This window comes from Chamaea fasciata, unplaced genomic scaffold (genome assembly GCF_029207755.1).
Source record: "Chamaea fasciata isolate MVZ Bird 193981 ecotype frontalis unplaced genomic scaffold, bChaFas1.0.hap1 SCAF_1, whole genome shotgun sequence".
Lineage (NCBI taxonomy): Eukaryota > Metazoa > Chordata > Aves > Passeriformes > Sylviidae > Chamaea > Chamaea fasciata.
In genome coordinates this window covers 136,986,317-137,008,815 of record NW_027094086.1, presented here as the reverse complement: position 1 = coordinate 137,008,815, position 22,499 = coordinate 136,986,317, and the positions used below count along the sequence as shown (strand labels likewise).

At 40.6% G+C, this 22,499-nt stretch overlaps 2 protein-coding genes across 4 annotated transcripts in view; one reads left to right on the top strand and one right to left on the bottom strand.

Annotated features, from left to right (window-relative positions):
- Nucleotides 1-13,224, bottom strand: part of PDSS1 (decaprenyl diphosphate synthase subunit 1) — a 22,996-nt gene extending 9,772 nt beyond the window's left edge. Inside the window, exons 1-7 of one of the 3 annotated variants that reach the window (XM_066199373.1) lie at nt 13,198-13,224; nt 10,687-10,751; nt 9,700-9,823; nt 9,202-9,332; nt 3,169-3,310; nt 2,018-2,129; nt 1,821-1,930 (exon numbers count right to left, since the gene is read on the bottom strand). In XM_066199373.1, coding sequence (XP_066055470.1) covers nt 1,821-1,930; nt 2,018-2,129; nt 3,169-3,310; nt 9,202-9,332; nt 9,700-9,823; nt 10,687-10,751 — 684 coding nt within the window. In that variant the 5' untranslated portion in view covers nt 13,198-13,224. Of the gene's footprint in view, nt 1-1,820; nt 1,931-2,017; nt 2,130-3,168; nt 3,311-9,201; nt 9,333-9,699; nt 9,824-10,686; nt 10,752-12,317; nt 12,458-13,190 lie in introns of those variants that run through there. The other 2 variants (XM_066199381.1, XM_066199364.1) reach the window with 2 other exon arrangements.
- LOC136298504 (protein adenylyltransferase SelO-like) overlaps nt 12,522-22,499 on the top strand; it is a 24,259-nt gene continuing 14,281 nt past the window's right edge. The window contains exons 1-9 of the mRNA XM_066199247.1: nt 12,522-12,781; nt 14,196-14,314; nt 14,540-14,668; nt 15,401-15,465; nt 15,568-15,624; nt 15,724-15,822; nt 20,519-20,586; nt 21,260-21,347; nt 22,209-22,278. Of these exons, the coding sequence (XP_066055344.1) occupies nt 12,607-12,781; nt 14,196-14,314; nt 14,540-14,668; nt 15,401-15,465; nt 15,568-15,624; nt 15,724-15,822; nt 20,519-20,586; nt 21,260-21,347; nt 22,209-22,278 (870 nt within the window). The 5' untranslated portion in view covers nt 12,522-12,606. The remainder of the gene's footprint in view (nt 12,782-14,195; nt 14,315-14,539; nt 14,669-15,400; nt 15,466-15,567; nt 15,625-15,723; nt 15,823-20,518; nt 20,587-21,259; nt 21,348-22,208; nt 22,279-22,499) is intronic.

The following is a 22,499-nucleotide window of genomic DNA, read 5'->3' as shown; positions in this document are numbered from 1 at the left end:
AAACAAAAATATTGCAACATCCACATGCAACAAAAACCCCCCCAAGCCCCCAAAAACAACCAAAACAAACAAACAAAACAACAACAACAAACAAAAAAAAACCCCAGTTCTCCCAATCCATGCAGAAAGAAACTGAGGGAAACATACATATTCAACTCATTGCTACTATTTGCAGCAAGTAAGGATTTGTCATGAAGAGAGACCTTCTCTCTCAGTTTTCCTTTCTAACACAAATTTTACAGCATATAAAATTACAGCAATTCAGCAGTGGAACAACTCAGACCAGCCACTAGAAGAAAAGCAGCCAAACACCCCCTGGACCAGCATCACAGCCTCAATATTGAGGGAAGTGCTTAAATCCTTAACTCTTGCAAGTCATGAAAAGGAAAAAGCTTATATTAGCTCATTTGTAGGGAGAATTCACCCAGTGGCAATGTGATTTCATCTATCTGCAAAGATTGTTTTAGGCAGAATGTAAAAATGAATGTAAAAATGAACAAACTTGCGTATGTTTTTTCTGGGGTAGCAGAATATTGTGATGCTCTTTACTAGTCCAGGTGCCTACTAATGTAAAACAAGACTTGCAAAAGAAAATTGTCACGGTCATATTGCCATTAATATGAGCAAACCAGAAGACTTAAGTTTCTTTCCTCCAACTAGAATAAAAGGTATTTTCCCTCCCCCAAAATCCATGTGTCTCATTCTATGCGATCATTTTGATATAAGCAATTTTCAACTGCTGTCTGTTGCACAAATGTACCAGTTCTCTGAGAACAAAGAAAGATGATTAACACTAGCACAGATTTTTAGTCTAATTCTCTTAGAACTCCTGCTTGCTGTAGAATCCATTAGCTATACTGCCTTTCACTAAAAAGAATAAACAAAACTCCTGCTTGCTGTAGAATCCATTAGCTATACTGCCTTTCACTAAAAAGAATAAACAAAACTCTAATTTGGGGGAGAAAACTCCCCTCCATTTTCTGCACTAAAACTGAATATCTATTTTTGTGTAAGAACATAATCTTGAATTGGATCTTTTTGTAATCAAGTAAGAGAACGGAGTGACAGGGTTGGATAAAGCAATTGATAATTAAAACCCCCAGACTAATCAAGTACATGCTTCTGGATTTTTACAATGTGATATAGAGATACCAGGAAACTGTTATTTCACAGTTGGATGAGGATGGCTGGGCCCTGGAAAAGGCTCTCCAGGAAAGTGGTCACAGCACTAAACCTGACAGAGTTCAAGAATTGTTTAGAAAATGCTCTCAGGCACATGGTGTGACTCTTGGGGTGTCCCATGCAGGGACAGGAGTTGGACTTGATGATCCTGATGGGCCCCTTCCAAAGCAGCTTACTCTCTGATTCTATGAATTGTTTCCTCCCACTGCTACCATTTAAAGTCTCACTCAGCACCAATGAGTAGGGCCAGATGTCAAAGAAGATTTAAAATCAAATTATAGGCTCAAAAATGATCAACTGAGTTTAAAATCAGTGTCTCAAAGTTGCAGAATTTCATAAATTGAAGATGGCCACCATTATGATTATTTGAACCTTATTTTGATTCAACTGAGAATAACAGCAAATCTGTGTATAAGTAACAGAAAAAAACACCAAGAAAAAGTGAAAACCAATATTGGAGGCTACACGGCTGAACTGTGATGAAATTCACAATCTCAAACCCATTCACATTCTGGCAGAATACCATTACGAGGGTTTGTTTGCTTTGGAGGGTCTCCAGAGCAAACAGCAATACTAGAAGTTTAGCTGTGAAGCTCAAAGTATGGTATGTTAACTTCAGAAGAGACGGACGTACATACTGCTTTACAACTGTTTGCTATCAGACTTGCTGTCTTCTTAAAAGTCTTCTCGAGGTAGTGGGCAAATCTCTCATTCTCGTTTTCCTTGGAACCCAGCTGGAGGAATTCACCTAAAAAGTTGCACAGATGGGAGGTTTTATTTGTGGGTTTACTGCTTAGGCAAGCAAATGGGAGGATAAAATAGGAAAAAACCTTACCACGCACCAGATCTTCAATCACCTGAGTTAGAACAGAGATGATAGTAGTATTTCCAATTCGTGCTAACGCTACAGAAGCAGCTGAGAGGATGAAGTCACCAGCTAGAACAGCCTAAGAACAACAACAAAAAGATGATTCCTTAAGTCTTTTCCTGTGTTACTACAGAGAGTACGATTTCCTTTCTCAGATCTACTCACATTATGTAACTTTCCTACATAAAGCACAAATATCTCATTTTAAAAGCCAAAAACACATAAGCAAATATTGAAATCTGTGAATTTTTTAATCCCTATCTTACAGTACTCTTTATATTTTTCTGTATAAGCACTGTCCTCCCTGTATGCAGTATGTGTTTACTTATGAAGTTTTTTTGAACATTAGTTCTCTATTTGACCATCCCCTTGTGGCTGTTACGCCATGTGAACTCTGAATTGCCCCAACTTCCTTCCTTGTATTTTCTGGTGAAGACCTTTCTTGTAATGCTCTGTGAAGAAAACACCAATTTCAAAAAAAAATTTCCTGCCAACTGAAAACATTTTTGTGTTCACCACTGAATCAGCATTCAGAGTGAGGTGCAAGTTTAAAGTATTTCAACAGCACTGCAGAGAATGGCACAGGGCATGTAAAATCAGTAATAATCACAGAATGGGTCAGGTTGGAGGGGGCCACAGTGGGTCTGGTCCAAACTCTCAGGTTGAGCAGGGTCATCCCAGAGCACGTCGCACAGGATTGCAACCAGATGATTCTTGAGTCTCTTCAGTGAGGGAGACTCCAAAGCCTCTCTGGGCAATCTGTTCATATTCAGGTGGAACTTCCTGTGCATCAGATTTTGTCCATTGCTTCTTGTCCTATTACTTTAAGAGCCTGGATCCATCTTCTTGACGTTGCTTTCAGATACTTATGATGAGGGCCCCTTTCAGTCATCCCTTGAGGAGGCTGAACAACCCCAACCCTTACACACTTCATTCATTATCTAATGCTTCCAACAGTTCAGAAAAGGAAAATACATTTGTCTCACCCACAAACTGTGCACACCTCTTCATGTTTTCTGACATATTCCAAGACCCAGGGATAGTAACATTACAAACCTCTAGGTATTTGTGCTCTGATGAAATTCAAAGGCAAGTCTTGCATTTATTAGCAAACTCACTTTCCTCTCTCCCCAGATTTGATTAAGTGTCCTTTTTCCTCTGCGAGAATTTGCATCATCAATAACATCATCATGAACTAGACTGGCTGTATGGATCATCTCAGCAATAATGGCCACAGAGCGCTGGCTTGCTTGCACCTCCCTAAAACAAAAAAACCCAAGAACTGTCAGATAATTAAATCAATTATATATGCTGCAATGCACTAAAAAGTCTCTATTAAAAACCAAACAAAAAATGTTTCTCTGAAAACAGCTGTCACAGCTTTTTCCTGGTCTGACCCCCTTCTTTCAAACCTGAAATTAGGAAGAGAAGAGAAAGTAAGATCACATTAGTACAGTAAGTGCAGAAGGATGAGTCCATCGTCATTAGGCCTATTTCTACACTGCTGCATTAACAGTACTGCAAAACTCCTGCGTTACAGACTTTAATCCCTCTAAATCCAGACTGCAATAAATAGCACAGCATCAAGGATGCTTGGCTCCAAGAGTGAAGTCTGGAAAACAGCAGAGAAAAGAATGCCAGGTAGCTTTATAGATGAGTTTTAAGTTTTCCTTACCTCTGTCGCTCTACCTATAAACATGGCATCACAAACTCTCTAAAGCTGGATAACTCTACTAACCAGTGAGCTGGAGAGATCAGAAGGAACGGAAACCTGCATTCCACATTTGAAAGACATAACTCATAGATCTTATCCTTTATGTTATCTGATTCCCTTAAAACCCCAGAGGTTCTTCAGAAGCCTGAGGAATTAACTAGAATTCTACTGCAACCACTTTAGGACTGTAAACACCAACTACCTAACACTTATTGGAACTCAGCCTTTGGGAAAATCTAATATTGATGATTCAACTCTCACTAGTTCACACTACTTTTTTCTTTTTTTTTAACTAGGTGAAAAGAAGGTAATGGAAGAACACAGAAGCAATTATCTGGAGAACAAGACTTGCAAAAAGCACGTAAAAGAGCCAACCTAGCTCACATAAAGGACCATCTCCCTTAGTATCCAGCTGCCACTGTCTTCTTCTGGTATTTTTCTGTATGTTTTCATTGCAGGTTACATGCAGGATCCCAGAAATAGCTATCCCAGTCAGCCTTGCCTCAAAGGTGTAACAAGGCCACATGGACATTTAAAATACCCCACACACAAAAAACCCCCAAAACCCACAAGGAAAGAGAAACTACTTGTGATATATAAATACCGTACTTCTGGTATACAGACAACAGAGAAAATCATACTGTTTTCCAGGAGAACAGGAAAAGAACTGAAGCAGAAGATAATTTCAGCTCAGCTAAGGAATTTAAAACTTTCCTGCACTGACTATGTCCATTAAAATGTAGTGATTAATCACAAAATGAAATAACATATTGCAGTCTGCTGACATAACACTGCGTTCTGACACCTACCTCTATACAGAATTCTGCACTGCTGTCAGTGGGAGTTCTACATCCTGAACAATAGCAGGATGAATGGGTAGCTCATAGGCTGAGAAAATATGGCTTTTACACAACAGAAAATAGGAGCTGGAAACCTTCATGGTTGTTTGGAGGCAAGTCTTAATGTAGACTAGTGATTTTATCAAATGCTAGTTCAGTGGAAAGTTTTCCAAAATAAACTACTCTTACTAAGTAGGAGAAAACTTACCTTCAAAAAACTGTAAAGGTCTCCAGCCTCTTTCATGCACTGTTCTCCTTTTGGGGATTCCCTTTTTCATTAATTATGTCAGCAGACTGGATTTCCTGCTGGGAAGCAGCAGTAAATGGCAACACTCACACACTGAAATATTTCAGTAGTATGAAGATAGCACAAAACCAGTTATTTCAAAAGCAGGTTCTGAAAAGTTCTGCCTTATACTCTATCTTATCTCTGACAGTGACTAAAAATGGCATAGGAATGTTCATGGTTCATGGTTTCCAGGAAGTTGTATCGAATATGACAATTTAATCTGAAGGGCTTTTAAAACTACTATTTCCACAAAGTCTCAAGCAAGGTTCTTCCCACTGCTGGTAAAAAAAAAAATCTACAATACTTTCCTACATGAATCTTGTGAGACTAATTCTAGATCAGATCATGCCTATTTTAGGGGAAAATCCACAAATCCCAGGATGCTTCTCATCCCCTACCATTTTTCATTCAGCTTCTCCTGCAAAACAAAAGTAAAAAGTGCCAGTAACTCAGCTCAATAGATAACAGGGTCTCTGCAAATCTAGTAAGTGGAAAGATGCCATTTTTAGGTCATTCTCAAAGTGAAGATGCCCCAAGATGATGCATATTTACACAAATATTTTATACAACTAATCATGTTCTGTTTTTCAGGAGGACTCCCTGCTTGATTCAGTGATAAGGTTTTATAGATCTGCTGTACCCTGAGATGTTTTCCATTACAGAACTTGTTTCATGAACACCGAACAAGCCAAGGCTGACCATACAGGTTAAGAAACCTCAAATATCTCCCTCCAAATATCCCTGTCCAAAACCAAAACAAACAAAAACCAACAAAACCACCGGACAGTTGTGAGGGGTGAACTCAAACCCACACAAACCAGTATTTACACTCTCCAACGAAGAGCTCGGAGGCAATGTGTTTGCCCATAAGTAAATACTGCCACTTTAAAGAGAGGAAATGAGCATAAGAGCTTGCAAAATTTTTGTGCTATGACCACAGTCCTCTAAGCATCTTTCTCCTGCTAAGGCCCTGTGGCTGAAAGAAGCAATCATCCCAGAAACAGAGTCCGTGACACAGAAGGGCACTGCAAACTAGGGGAAGCACAGAGAATGCATGTGTTAACACCAGACAAAACTGCAGAGCAGCAGACACCACGGGCTTCTGACAATGATGGCTTGGGGGAGTGAAACAAAAGGGAACTAAGGTTGCTTGCAAGTCCTATCTTTAGGAAATATTCCATCAAGTAGCCTTCCTAAATTGAATCCTGTTATTTTACAACCAAATAAGGAAAAGTATTACCTTTTATACAAAAATTGCACAAAAGAAAAGGAAATGAAAAAGCAGGCAAAAGCATGCTGGGTCCAGCAAGTTATATTACAGTTGAGAATGGTAGCAAGATGAAGCAGAAACAGAACATCAGCAATACAAACCCCAGAGGCAAAATTTAAAAAAAAAAAAAAAAACAAAACAAACGAACAGCACCCTACAAACCTACAGATACTGTGGTCAGTCTCTTCAATTACATGTGTGGGAACCAAAGCCTCAACAAAGAAAAACAAGCCTGGGAGAAGTATCAGTATTAACTGAGGAAAAGAATGATAAAATGCTTCAAGGGAAATGACAAACTGGAAGTGGAAAACCATATTAAAAAAACACTGGGAGAAGCAGAATGTAAGGCAAGTATTTTTCCCCTCAGGTTTGTAGAAGAGTAGCAGAGTTAAAAATATGCAGTATTACTTCTCTACATACACAATCTTCCTCACAAACAAAAAAGTTGGAACAATTTGTCACAGGAGACAATGTTGCTTTAAGAAAGAAAAATAATGAATCAATCATAGTATCAATGACAACTGAAGTATATGTATACACAGAGCAGGTGTAAGACAGCCTGTTTCAATAGCTTAAAAGCAAAGGAGAAGAAAATGCCCATAAAACTTAATCAGCTCACAAGAACTGGATATGCTCAGTACAAATGTAAATTCCTTTTACATACTCCAAAGCATTGGTCACCATGCACAACAAGCAGTACAGTGAAGAATTGTATCAACATATGGGATACTTAATTGCAATCACAGGCTTGGAGAAACTGGCACAGGGCACAGAAGGGGAAAGTAAATACCCTGAGATTTCATTCCATTCCTTTGCTGAAACATTTAGGTTGTTGCCACTCAGAATTTCGTTCTAAAAGCAACATGACAAAGATGGTGACTCAGCCTGGTTTGTACTAGGAACATTCAGATTATTGAGGAGGCTTTTAAACACTGAACATATTTTGGAGGTGCTGATTAGAACCACAACAGATGTACAAAAGCTGCCAAATGACACAGGCATCCAGAAATCAGAGAACTTTTGCTGAGGGTTGGCTACTGCAAAGCAAGCACTTGCCCCAGGCATATGTGGCACTTCCTTACTGGCATAGGGCAGGTATCAAAACTGGCCCTGACAGTTTTGAGACAGCGTAACATATGGACAAGGATATGTCCATGAGCATATACATATGTCAAAAGACAGCAAATATGCTTTGGGCATACCGGCAAATTCAGTCTTTCTACTGCTACCTCTCTTTGATTCACTGTTCAACTCCCACACTGTATGACATCAGTTCCAGCCTTCTCAGTACTGCACACGTTTTTGTTCACAAGCTTTTCATGCTACACACTAGAATGAGATAAAACAATTTTTACCATTATTTTGACTCTAAAGATGCTCCAGAAACTCAGTGACCCTGTTGTTAAAAGTCTCCTCCTACATTTCTATTCTCTTAGCAACATAATGCTTTGTCTTAAGTAGCTCTTTCACCGTGTTCCTGATAAATCTGTAGACCACAAGTCTTCGATCTTTGTGATTATCTTTGCAATCCATCCCTGAAGCTAGCCAGACCTAATTTATTTTGAACACAGGGATCAGACATGCTGATGATTTCAGTAAGTGTGATATACACTCCCATAGCTGAACTGGATGGCTGATGCATGCTAGGATATCTTTGAGGTTTTTCCTAATGAAAGTGGTTGCAAACCACACTGGGGTTATGCCCTAACAGGACACCCAAGACCCTACAAGTTCAAGCAGAAATTTTTGGTTTACTGTGCTTCCTTACATTTCACCATAGATGGCTGACCATCGAGAATGATTCTGCCATAAAAAGGTGCCATCCTCATGCTCCTGTTTTTCATGTCAAGATCACTTATGAAAATATTAAGCCAGTCAGTGGCAAAAGGCATTCCTGAGGATTTTCATAACCAGTATTGTTCCTTTTGCTGTCTTGAAGTCAATGACAAGAAGCAGTCCTGAACTGACAACAGAATCTGGCTGAAGCAAAGTTCCTTAATCCTGGATGATTTTTCCTAAAACAAGGGAAACTGGCACACACAGGACAGGATGCTGCCAGCTTGGTTTTGCTTTCTCCTTCAAAATCATATTCACATAGAAGGGGGTACAGGGAGAGGTGCTATCCATGCAACAAAATACATGCCATACTCTGAGGTAGTAATTGAGTCTAACGTGGCATTAAACTACTCCTGCAGAAAGAAAATGGTGCAAGACCTCGGAGAAATCCATTAAGACTGACAAATTAGTCTAGAAATGCTTTTGGAAAGGGACCAAAGATTATCTGTTTGAAATTCTATACAAGGCAAGACTGGAAGCATAGCTGGAAGGCAGAGAACACTCCAGCCAACATCCTTCCTCAAAATGCAAACATAGCAGTTGACAGGAACGTGTGGAGTGAAGCATTTGCAACGAGCCAGACTCAGGAGTGATAGAGAGTACAGGCTAAGCACGATCTTCTGCTCAGTCAAAACTGCTTTCAAAAGACAAGTAACTTGGAAACCATAAGGATTATACCAGACTAATTAACTTAGAATCTTACATAAAGTATAGAAACTTGCTAGTAGAGGGTGGGAAAAAAACTCTGACTACTTTCAAAATGTCACAGCTTTGAATACAGTCATACCACCTGTTTAATCTCTTTTCTGCATAATTACAAAAAAATCTGTGCAGGTCTCTTCTCACAGCAAAGTTCTTACCTGTGACCAGAGTTTAATAGGAACAGGAGTAGTTACAAATGAAAAATACTTAATGAAGTTTATATAGTTTCAAAGAGTATTAAAGGTTCTAATAAAGCATTTATGCAAGTAAAACCTTACAAATATTGTAATTTGGCAACATTATTTACCCACCTCGGTTAAAAGTGCAGTATAGTCCACAATTTAACAGACGGAAATATGTAATAAACCCAGCAGTTCCTTTTGCACAGGCAACTACAGAAATACAGCTTCAAGATGGAACTTACATTCAGGTTTTGCTGAGGAACATTTTATTTTCAAAAAGCATTTTTCAGAAACACAAGAATGATAACTTTCAACTCACTTGGAATTATTATGGTGAATGTTGCAAGCCCGAGCCATTAGCACCACAATCATTGGTCGAAAGGCCTTTCCCTTCCCATCAAAGTAATAATCACACATTTCCTTAAGTTCTGCTGCAGAGACCAGCAATTCCTATAAAAAGGACAAGAGCATTTCAGCACAGAAGTCACAAAGTCAGTCTGTCCAGTGTAAGTAAAACAGTATGGATGTATAACGTTATTGCCTGCATTCATTCCACCCAGTGTGAGCTCAAGTTGTTTTTAAAATTATTATGAGTAATCTGAAATGTAAATGATGCATTCCAGCACTGCAAATCAGGAAAAAAAAATGCCTTCTGATTCTACAAAATATGAGAAATGCTCTGCTTGTCTTCAGTTTAAGTCTCAGACAGCTGTCCATAAACATAAATAACATTCTTTCAAAAAATATCCTCCAAACTGATGGCTGCTGTTCAAAACAATCATTGTGACATCCCAACATAGTCACCAAAATCCCTTACCTTTTTAATATCTTCATAGAGATTTTTCAAGTCTTTTTTCCCAAGTTGAAAAGGGTCTTGGTATTTTTCATCACTAATTGTCTTACTGCAGCTGCACCAGTGGGATGTACTTGTATGATGAAACCTGGTGACAGTGTTTGTCAAGAGAGTAGTCTTGTTAGAAGTCAAGTTCCCCTGATTCCCCAAACAGAAACATCTGAAAGAATTTCTTTCTCTCCCTCTCCCCTCACACCACATTTAACCAAATGGCTAAAATATATGAAGGCATCAAAACACGCTTTTCAGACAGACAGTAAGGTGCAAGGACAGCAGAGCTATGTATTGATGATCATAAACCTATGGGATTCGGCAAAGCACATTTGGCAAACACACACACTCTGACCTTAACAGATCCCAGAAGTCTTCTGAGACACAGAACACTATGTTGCTCTTGCTGTATTCATTTTGAATACACTATAGATAGTGTAGCCTACATCTGGAGATAGAGCCTTCACTTCTGGCAATCCAACTATTCTGTTACATTCTTCCCTCTCTTGTAAACCCCTGAAAAAACATTCCTGACTTAGATTTGGTATTTTGTTCCTCTGTATACACAGCTACATAATAAATTAAATCAATACTTCCAGGTAGCATGATGATGCTAGGAAAATTCATCAGAAAAGGGTGAAAGCTCCTCCTGGATGCATTTAGACACATTTAGCTTAGGAGATTTGTTTGTTTGTTTGTTTGTTTCCTGGAGTTGAAGTTTCTTCTTCTTCTAATGTTTCCTTTTCCAAAGTGAACCATACATATTTTCTTCCAACATTCTTGCTTTGTCCATTACTCTCCAGAATAGACAACTGAGATTCAGACTCAGCACTACAGCAGCAGTCCACACTGGAGTGAATAACCTGATTTTCAAAGTCTACAGCTTAAAGGTGTACCTACCCAATTCACCCAGTAACTATGTCTTCACCCACTACACAACAATGTGAATCTCCAACTTACCGCCAAAATATACTACATATTTTTGGAAACGAGGAAGTTGAACTTCTTTGGGTAAGGTGACACATCTGAAAAAAATAAAACCAGGGATAGTTTATTAGAACTTTAAGCTGACAGAAAACATTTGACTACAAAAAATGTATCCATCACCACTGCTCTATTTCTCCATTTAACAACCCAGCAGCAACGGGAGTCACATAACCCCTTCCGTACCACATGACACATGAGTGCCAATAGGCACACTGAACTGACTCTTTGGCTCCAGATCGTTGGACTTTCCCCCCTGTTAGGCCCAACCCAGGAAGCTTATCAGTTAAATTATCAAAGCTGCTCCAACAAAACCTTGGTTTTACACTTGTGCAAGGTGCAATTTTCAAACATTTCCTGCCTGGCAGATAAATCTGAACTGCACCAGTCAAGACACAGAGAAAAGGACGAGCTGGTTTCAGTACACTAACAGAAAATCATGTCCGTGCTTTCCCCTGAAGCAATTTCAATTCAGCCTGCCGTTTATAATTTACATCTGCCCATCTTCCCTGCTAGATGTCCAGAACCTAACTTCCAAATCTAGCAATCTCTCCAGTGACCTCTCCCTGCAGACAGAGCCCAGGAGTGTGGGGGAAGGCACAGTCCCAGGTCCATGATTCCAGCAGATAAGGCTGAGGAAGGAAGTACAGCTTCTGCTCTGCTCCTGAGAGCGCTGCCAGGAAGTACCGAGCCCTGCCCAATGCTGCGCTGAGCCAACCTAAAATCACTGCAATCCACGTGTTCACCAAACTGCCTCTGGAAAAACACACACGGAAAAACTCACACAGAAACTCTCAAGGAGACCTGCTTCTCGTGCCTCAGCATCTCCTCATTTGTGGATTAAAGTCTCTCTCCTTGGACAGTGGGAGAGAAACAAAAGCGCTGTAATGGCACTCAAGGGCACTCTTCCATCCTGCCTTACACAAGGCCCGGCAAGGAGACAAAGGAAGGCGAGGAGCCCTAACTTACCACAGATCTGCAACCCACTGCTGTCTGACTTCAGTGTCCGGCCCTATGGCTGAGACATTCCTGAGTGGCTCTCTCGGACCTCTCACCGCGTTCTGTAGCTAAAAATAGCTGACCTCTTCCTACTCTTCCTTCAGTGCATGCACACACGGACTCGTTCCTTTACACTGCTGCCTGACCCTGTAACAGCGGCTGGTGCGGGATGCTGGAGGCGTTTGCCACAGCACCTTCGCGGGGGTCAGGATAGCCAGAGCACCTCAGCGAGGGTCAGAACCGCAGCCCGGCCTTGTGAAGAAGCTCCACACCAAGGCAGCGAGTGAACTGCCCCCGTTACAGCTCACAACGCTAACACACACAAACGCCTTCAAAATCTCACACTAATGAGAACCACTTCCCCTGCTCCCACCTAGGGCCGGCTCCGAGCGGCTCACACTCTGACCACTGCCGAGAACCCTTAATCTGGAATTTAACCTTGCACCGAGCGCGCTGCTGCCCCCAGCAAGGACCCCGGCCGGGAGCCCACCGGGCCGCGGCGCTTCCCGGGCGGAGGCCGCGGAACGCCGAAGGAGCGGCGGCCCCGGGTGCCCACCCGCGCCCCCCGCCCCATTCATTCCGCGCCCGCCCGGCGCCGCAGCACTCACCGCCGCGCTGGGGGCCGGCGGGGCGCGGGGGTCGGGGCTCGGCACGGAGCCCAGCGGCGGAGCCCGGCAGCACGAGGCGCCGCTCCGCCACCACCACCGCAAGGCCATGGTGTCCCCCAGCCCCGCCGCGCCGGCACCGCCTCCCGGCACCGCCGCGACCCGGACGCGGAAGCCCCGCGCCGCCACCGCCCTCCGGCGGGGAGCCGGGCGGGCGCCCCAACGCCCTCTGCCAGGGCGGGAGACCTCAGGCCGGGTTCGGAGGTGACTCTGGGAGGCGAGGTTTGAGGAGATGTGGTGGCGCCCCTGGCTGCCCGCCTGCCTGGCCTGGGGCTGTGTGGCCGCGCTGTGCGGCTCCCGCGGGCTCTGCCCGGCCCCGAACGCCTCCCGCCCCGAGCCGGCTCAGTGCCCGCGGCGCCGGGCGGCCGAGCTCTGCGCCTGGGCGCTGTCCTCCGACAGCCTCCTAGGTACGGCCTGCCCTGCCCCGGGGCTCTGTGCTCCTGTCCTGCCCCATCCCGGGGCTCTGTGCTCCTGTCCTACCGTGTCCCGGGGCTCTGTACTCCTGTCCTACCGTGTCCCGGGGCTCTGTACTCCTGTCGTACCGTGTCCCGGGGCTCTGTACTCCTGCCCTGCCCTGCCCCGGGACTCCGTACTCCTACCCTGCCTTGTACCCAGGCTGTGTACTCCAGTCCTGCCCGGCGCTTTTGCTTGTTGGGTTGTAGCAGCTCGTAAAGCAGTAACTAAGCGAAGCGAAGACCTGATACGCACAGTCAAATACTAGTTTTAAAATTAAAACTAGATTGGTCATAAGGAGCGCTTCCCCCCCCCTTTTTCCCCAAATCCCAACTAACTATGTGTTAATGTAGAGTTGATAACCTGGCACCTCTCTGGAAGGAGACAAAGCGTTCCAGCTCTCCTAGCCCTCGGGCATACAAAACTGCTTGTAATCATAATGCTTATCTATATGATCACATTACAGAATTAATTTCATCAGGTGACACAATTACTCGTGAGCATTAAGAGTAGTGTTAAATCTTGTAGCAGCTGGCTGTAACAGGGTCTGTCATTAGAGGTAGTGAGAAATACGGCTAGCAGCAGCAAGGCTCCAGAGATGCTAACTAAATGAAAATTTTTACACAACAGTGACTATGAGGTACTGGGATTTTATAATTAATGTGGAATTATAAGATTGTTGGAAGCAAAAATCTATACCGTAAAGATGGTAAATCACACTGTTTTAAAACAATATTTGTTGTCTGTTACCGTGGAAAAGGGCACAGAGTAGGTCTCAAGGAAGAATGAAGCACAACTTCTGAGTACACATGTATGTGGCAGCAAGAGCTACGTCTTCTAACCCGTTCATTCTCTGTTTACATTACTCAGAAAAGACTTCATCTGTTTTCTTGGGTTGCCTGGTGATCACTGCTGCATATGGACTACACTAAACAGTTACTGGTGCACAGTAACTTAAATCTGTTGCACTACCTTGTTGACTTGTGGGGAAAGCTGTACTTCTCTTTGTCCTACAGATATCTTTTAGGGTGGATATAATTGAGTGTAACATCAAACTGCCCTGAGACTGTTCTAGTCACAGTCTATTCAATCTATTCTTAGATATGGTTTAGATCTTAAAACTAGAATGCCCTGGTAGATTCTTTAACTGCAGAATTCAGTCCTTTTCAGAAATTCCAAACAATAAAACGCTCAATATATTTGGGCTTGCTTTTCATGAAGACTTAATATACATTGGCAAAGTTGTAATGTTACAAGTTTTAATTATTTTTAAAGCATTTTGGATGGCTTTATGAGGAAACACATTAAGAATAATATGATTAATTTTACTTTTTCATACAGTGTTTGTTGCCTGTTTCATGTTCACAGATCCTTTTCCAGTTGATGTGATCCAAGAAAATTATGTCCGTAATGTGAAAAACTGCATTTTTTCAGTTGTCTATCCTACACCTTTTAAATCTAAAGTTCGTCTTGTAGCTGTTTCAAAGGTTGGCTATTGTTTTTTATTCCTCTGTAATGAGTAGAAATTATTAGCACACATAGCAAAGTATATTTTAATATTAATGAGCTATTTATTATGAAACATCTTCTCAGTATATACTTTAAAGAAAAAAACGTATTGTGAGGTGTCTTTTAATGATAAAATCTGTAGAGAAAACGTATTCATTACCACTGAAAATTTGATCATGTTCAAGTACTATTTTTTTCTCCAGGAAGTTCTTGAAAATATTTTGGATCTTGATGTATCTGTCAAAGGATCGTCTGATTTTCTGGAGTTCATCAGTGGTGGGAAGGTGATATTTGGGTCTGTTCCGCTGGCCCATAGGTATGGGGGTCACCAGGTAAGGATGGCACTCGTTCTTCCAGGTGGAATTGTGTCGGTCTTTTCTTGAGAATTACACCTTGATAATACCTGTGAGTACATGAGTATGTGCCTGTGAGTACATGAATTCTTACTAACATTTTGATGGCAGACTTGTTCTTCATAACTGACTGCAGGTGGAAAAGAACTATAATATCCTTCCACAGTGCCCTGTTTACTTGCTCTGCTTTTGTTTATGCCTGAAGTGAATTATCTTTTTAACTTTCATTAGCTGCTGAGTCTGCTTAGCACCCCAGCAGCCTGGCCAGCTCTGCTTCGTGATAGATACTGATAGCTCAGAGGAGTGGAGAAGGACAGAGCCTCACTGCAACACATGATTACTGAGATTCAAGTTTGATTGAAATGGCTATGATTATTCATGGAGAAGAATGGTAGAATTTCATTTGTCATTTCCAATTAAAAAGCCAAAACAAGCTATGTGGGTTTAAAGGCTCATTATACAAAAAAGACAAGTCTGTAGCTGTACATCATAGCTGGAAGGTAAAAAAAAAAAAAAAAAGAGGATTGCTGGTATTACTCTTTTCTTGTGGTTTTCTGATTCATTTTTGAAGTGAGTGTAGAAATACAGCTTTAGGGATCAACATTTTAATGTGAGCAAATGTGTCTTTTGTGAGGACCTAGATTTAATCTGTATTTTTTTCAACTTCTATAAATGATAAAGGACAGTAACTCGATTTTAATTTTTTGTCAGTTTGGTATCTGGGCAGGTCAGCTGGGGGATGGAAGAGCCCACTTGGTCGGAGTATATACAAACAGGTGTGACTTTTTTTTAAGTGTCCACTTGAGCTCTATGTTCTGTTTAGCTGATCATGGTTAACCTGAGGTCTGTTGTTAGAAATGCCAATGGTATTTTTGCAGGCATGGTGAGAGGTGGGAACTGCAGCTTAAAGGGTCAGGAAAGACCCCGTACTCCCGGTAAGTTGCAGTTATTCTATGTACTTTAAAACTGAATGTTTTCTTTTTGAAATTTACCTTGATTTTATGACCTATTCCTTATTTCTCTGTTCTTCATAGGAATGGTGATGGAAGAGCTGTGCTTCGCTCCTCTGTTCGGGAGTTTTTATGTAGTGAGGCAATGCACTATCTTGGAATTCCTACAAGCAGAGCTGCTAGGTATTTTTCTTTCCTCTGTTCACAGTATACTAATTTACAGGTAATTTTGTAACTGAGTTTCACTGAACATCAATAAAGTAGGACAGTTAGTTTCCAAGATGAAAGATCTCTTCATATGTATGCAATCAGAACAGAATATATTCTCCACAGATTTTTGGATAAAACTTTCCAATAATAATAAGCTCCAGCAATTAATTGTATCACGTAGTTTGCTTTATTCTAGAAATACTACTTAGCTTTAGTGTAGTAAAGACTAGTTTCTGTAAAATTAATCCAAATTCTAGAATCTAGCCAACTAGGAAAATGTTGAAAGTGGCTATTTTTGTCATTTTCAAGATTGCTGGGAAAAATTGTCAACAATATGAACAAACATTAATATTGGAGGTAGAACTGAATGTAGGCAATTACTCTCAATTCTTTATCTATGCAAACACCCCTGGAGCAGAGAGAGAGATCTCATAAAAAAAATTTAAATTAATTCTGTCTGAACCAGAGGAGACTAACAGATTCATTCATTTGGATGATTTTCTCAGAATCAAGTAACTGAATATTTTCAGGTGATCTTGTTTAAAATGTCAAGTTCATTTTATGTTCCAAGTAGCTTCAAGTCTGCACTGCAGCGTTTCAGGCTTCAAAGAAAACAAATGTTCTGCAGAAAAGGCCTGTACTCAGCTGCCACATGGCTAGGTGTCTGTATTTGCAAAGTGTCTGCAAATCTCTTTAGCATTAGTTCTAACTCATTTGCTCTGTTAAAGTGCAGTGTTTGTAAATGACATTTTTGATGGTTTATTCACTGACTTCATCTTGAGACTCTTTGCTGTTGGCTGTTAATGCAGAACTTTAAATCTGTCTGAATATCAGCAGGAAATCATTTGGCAGGTTAGAGCCTCTCTTCGCTGTCGTCTCAACAAACTGTTCAGTGCAAAACCAGTATGAAATTACCCGTTTACTGGGCACGAATTCTACTGAGCACACAGTGTGCTTCAGTTCTCTGCTGGCAGATTGGTTAAATGCCTGGCTCTCTCAACTGTTATACAGGCTCTGCAGACTGTTTGCAAGACTTAATTTGGAAAAACCCCAGCTGACAGCCATATTCTTCCCGATGGGGAGCTGTTGTACTGAGGCTGGTGGGATGCACTTAACAGAGGTCTTGTCAAGTCTTGGCAGAAGTGGGAGGAAAAACCTTATGGCTTATCCCAGAACCCCCAGCAGGTTGGCTTGCTCTATTAATTTTAAGTACTGTGTTCCCAATGGGATTCTACAGTTTATGACTGTACTACCAGATACAGAACACTTCATACAGTACCATTTTAGTCACATACTGGGACTACCAGTGAGTGGTGTTATGCATTAAGTCAAAAAACTGAGCCAATATACATAGTTTTCCAAGTTTTACTTGCATAGGGCTTGATTTTCATGCAGAGCAGCAGGCAGACCACTGGGACTAAAGCCCTTAAGTGACAGCAGGTGGGGAGGGATATAATCCATCCATCCATCCATCCATCCATCCATCCATCCTGGTGTGAGTGCTGTTGCTGATTCTTTGGTGTAAGAGCGATTTCAGTGCTCTGTTTCCTATGGGTGAGTGTACAGCTGGTCTGCTGCTGCCTTCTCTCCAGTAACGGTACTTACCAACTATAGGGACCATTGGAGAGCTGCTTTTCTAGTGGGAATGTGTGTTTAGGTGGCTGCTCAGCTCCCTGCCCAGCTCTCAACTAAATACTAACTAAAGTAACTAAATGTTGATGCCCCTGTGGATTTTTTATCTGCAATAGAAGTAGTGCTGGTATTCTGTAGGAATTTTGCAGAGAGCCTGCTAAGAGTTACACAGTGAAAAAGAAACAACCTTTCTGGCAGAGATCTGTTCAAAACTGTAAAGTTTAGTGGCACAACTTTTGTGCCTTCTGTCCCCTAGTGCTCTGCTGCACACCATATTTTGTTAGTGTCTGAGGTTCATTCCCTGTTTCTTTTTTTTTTTTTTTGTTTGTTTTCTCGTGAAGGATTAAGATTTTCTTCTTCCATCTCATTTATATCAGAGCTTTTTGTACATAATCCTACAGACATACCAATTGGTTTCAAATGAGTATTTAAAAAAACCCCAACAAACCCTGATTCTACTTGTATGAGTACAGCTCCAATAAAAGGAGATTTATTTCTGTATATTTTCCCCCTCCTGAAATAATTCAATGCCTGTTCTTTGCAGTCAACAGAACATACAGTTTGAATAGCTACGAGGTATCTTCAAAAATACTGAATATAACAGTAATTTAGTTTTGAACCCACAGTTACTGTTGCAAGCAACTGCACTAGATAAGACATCATGCTATTTCTTTTCATGGCCTTTTGTACATATTTATGTTTGTATTGGGATTTCCCACATTTTTGGTTCAACTGAATTCTTTCTAAAATTTTGTCCTGGTTTAGGGCAAATTTGGGAGGAAACCTCCAAAGGGGTCCCTCTAGAAAGTAGATTGAAGTGGCCCCTCCCCCAACTGGCTCAGGAAAAGATTTTCTTGGAGAAAAGTGGAAAAAACTGTTTATTTAACCAGAAAAGTATTCACAAGCATTAAAAAAAAAGAGAATAATATTAAACAATAAAATCTCTTAGTGTTCTGAAGAGATGGCAAATTCAGAAAATCCTTTTCCTGGGGTGTAGCTCGGCTTGCTCAGTCTCTTACCAGTCCCTCCAGTGCGGGAAAATGCCATCCTGGGTCCTGGTGGGCCACAGGTGGGAGCTCCTGGTGTCCCTCCGTGTTTTCAGTCCAGAGCAGGTTTGAACAGTTCCAAGAAAAAGAAAAGCCACGGTCCAGGGCACTTCTCTGCCTCTGCTAGCTAAAAAAGCCTAACTGAAAGCAAAGGAGAGCTCTGTCCTGCTGTCTGTCCATGCTGCAGACAACACAGTCCATGAGCAGGAATGCTGGGGTGTGAGTGCGGTTTCTGAAAACAAACTCTGCTCTTCTTTTTCCCCCCTTCCATCTCAGAACCAGTCTTGAAGGTGCAGAACTTAATATCCGGCATAAAAAGGACAGACAGTTAGGGGTACAAGCATCATAAGGTCACCCCAGGACAGATTTCAGTGTTCAAGTATGTAAAACCAGAATCTAGTGAACTTCCAAAATTTAACTATTGGGAATTAGCACTGTGACTGCCTTCAGTCATATTTATGAATGGAGTATTAGGTTTGTCTCTTGTTCTTTGCTGTGTACCTCAAAGAAAAATTTGGTTCTGTCTTCTCTGCTGTCTTCAACTACCTAATAGGTAGCAGATATAAAATAACTGGATTAAATATCAAATAGCATGCCACCCAACTATAGTTTGAATAATAGAATCATAATTTGGGTTGGAAGAGACTTTTACTGGTCTAGTCCAATTCTCCCCTCAATGAGTAGGAACATCTTCACTAGATTAGGTTCTTCAAAGCCCCCTCCAACCTGACCTTGAATATTTCTATGCATGGGGCATCTACTACCTTTGTGGGCAACCTGTTCAGTGTCTCACCACCCTCTGATAAAAGACTTCTTCCTAACATCTAATCTAAGCTTGCCCTCTTTTAGTTTACAGCCATTCCCCCTTGTCCTATCACTAGAGGCCCTGGTAAGGAGTAGCTGTCCAGCTCTCTTGTAGCCTCCTTTAGGGACTGGAACGTGCTGTAAGGTCTCCTCATATTCCCCACAAACAGCCCTAACTCTCTCAGTCTGTCCTCATAGGAGAGGTGCTCCAGCTCTCTGGTCATTTTTGTGGCCCCGCTCTGGACCCACTCCAATAGGTTCATGTCTCTCCTGAATAGATTAATATTTTCTAGTTATCAACAAGCAAAGATAAAGAAGAATTATACAACATGAGCTTAATTATCCTCCTGATAGATTCTTGAACAAGGAATCTTCTGAGCCATTGAGGGCCTAAGATCTTTCAGAAGATGGCACCAGGTTGGGTTGTCAGTGTAATCCCAGTTTCTTTGAGGAGGAAACTTCCTACTTGTTAACCTTGGAGGAACATGATGCCCTTGCATAGTTTGTGAGGATTGATTTTTCCTGATAGAATAGAAAATAGAATGAAATTATGTATTTTATTTCATAGAATTAATCTAAGTTGTGCAATATTTTAAAGCAAGTATCAAACTCTGACAGATCTCAATATTTGGATAAACATGAAAATTTATAGGATGTGCAGAATTTTAAGGCAAATGAAAGGAGGAGGTTGGTTATAAAAGTCCAAGTAGCAGCAGCAGTGGTTGCTAAGGGCCACAGACCTGTCCCCAAAGTTTCTGAGATAATTTTGGCTCATGCAAAGGGAAACGTCCACCTGATCCAACAATTTGATTTCTAATTTCTCTCTCCTCAAAATTTTCATGTTGTCCCCAGGGAAATTGTGACTTAGTTAATGTTACAGTCACACTAATCTGTCACTGAGGTTCCAAGTGAATGCGCTGCTCCTTTGAGAGCAGCCATCTTCCCAAGAACAATGAGAGTAATAAAATTGGACAACATTGCATTAAATACAAAATAAATGCATTTTGGTCATGAACCTTGGTAAGCCTCAGCATCTTCTTTGCCTGTGTCATTTGTAAATACTAAGGTATGCCATCAAAATGATCTTTTTATGAAGAAAATGAATTTATATAAAATACCACTTTGATCTTTATTACGAATTATTTTTGCTGAGATAACTTTTAACATTCATTTCTTGTTTGCCACAGCTTAGTTGTAAGTGATGATGATGTGTGGAGAGACCAGTTTTACAATGGAAATATTAAGAAAGAAAGAGGTAATGAACATATAGTGTTACAACATTGTAACTTAGTTCTCCATGAAAAAATGTGTAGTAGAAAGTAATAAATTGGCTTAATTTTGTTTAATAAGATATAAAACTTCTCTTGAGAAAATCAATCTGAAACATATTTTGGCTGAAGAAATGAAGGCTCTGAACAGGTCTTCTGTGCTTGTGACATACGTATTGCAAGAATATAATTTCGATTTTCAGTTCCCATTACAAAAATGACATTGAAAACTAGGGAAATTTTCCATTGTTTTGACTGCAATATCAGGATGGGTGGAATGCAATTGTGGCCATGTCATTGCTACGTCATCTGCACCTGCTCTGAAAAAGAGTGAGATAGCACAGCATGGGGAAAAATCTGTTTGTGTTCTTTCTTTGAGGCTGGCATTTCTGGAGTGATTCTAGTATTAATGCACTAACAGAATTTTGCCTGTGGTTGCGGGATAGCAAATCAAGCTTTATCATTAAAATGCATGTTAGTAAAATAATGTTATACATATTCATCTGTTATGTGTTAGGCATACTTACAAAAATACCAGTTTAACAGTGCATATACAAACTCTGTGTCTATAGAAACAACACATGGTGGCTTTTGCTGTGGAGCTGTTTTATTTTGCTGATGCTCTGTTTACATTTAAACACACTTGTCTCTGTATTTAAGGTGCAATAGTGCTACGACTTGCCAAATCGTGGTTTCGTATAGGATCCTTGGAAATCTTAGCTCACTCTGGGGAACTGGACTTACTAAGGTTTGAATTGAATCTTCATAGTAACTGCAATAGTTTTCTCAGCAATCAAATTACATCAGAATTCATGTATACAGATGGAATTTTGACATAAATTGTTTAGCAAGTAAGATTACATAATTTAAAAAGGTAACCTGCTATTTTTATACAAGCATACCAAAGATGTTACCTCACAAGGGTAAAACCCTTGAGATGTTTCTAAAGGCCTGAATCTTACAAAATGGGGAAAGTTCTATACCTAAGTAGTTCTGGTAACTAAGTAGTTCCCTAACTAGGGAGGACTCGTTTGTTTTGGAAAGACTTGTAATTTGGAAGTGTAAGTTCCTACATTTCTCAGTTTTCTGTGACATGTTTTTCTGCAAATATTAATGCATGTATCCCATTTCCTTAAGCCTGTCTTGTAGGAATGTGGAGCACTGTTTTGGGAACAGCCAGTTACTATGGAAGTAACCCTACTTCATAAGAATTCAGCCACAGCATTTTCTTTGTGAGAATTCTGATGTAGAATGATTATTCCTTGTAATCTTATACTGTTTTTTTTGGAAATGTAAACTCTTTTTTTTCCTAAGAAATGGATATTGCTGCATGCAAAACCACGTCCTGGTATGCTCTGGAGATTTAGTGTGGGGATAATTTTAACCCTGTGTGGCTGTCTCCAGTTGTATTTATGACTACAACCTTAGGTTTTACCTTTAAGCATTTGGAAGAGCTTAATCTAATATTCATTGGAATAAACAGACAGTTTTTTCTTAACTATTTGTGGCAAGCTGTAGATGAGCATTTTGCTGTTTGAAAACAAGAATTTTTAATGTTCCGTTCCAAAGTACCAGTTTTGGTTAAAGAATTCTGTTTCTGCTGTTACAGAAGATTGCTAGACTTTATCATCCAGGAACATTTTCCATCAATACCAATGAATGATTCAAACAGATACCTGGTAAGTCTTTTTTAAGAGTCATTCTTATTTTCCACAGGCATGTGAACAAAAATTACAGGAAGGTCTTCATAATTTCAAGTTTTACAAGATTTTAAAATTTGAAGTAAGCTTCCAGGTTTTATTAGCAAAAGTTTGTTAATTCTCTGCAGTAAAAATCTGCTTCTTGATTTTTTTTTATTTTCTCAAAGTCATGTATGAACATTTTTCACCAGTTTCCATTA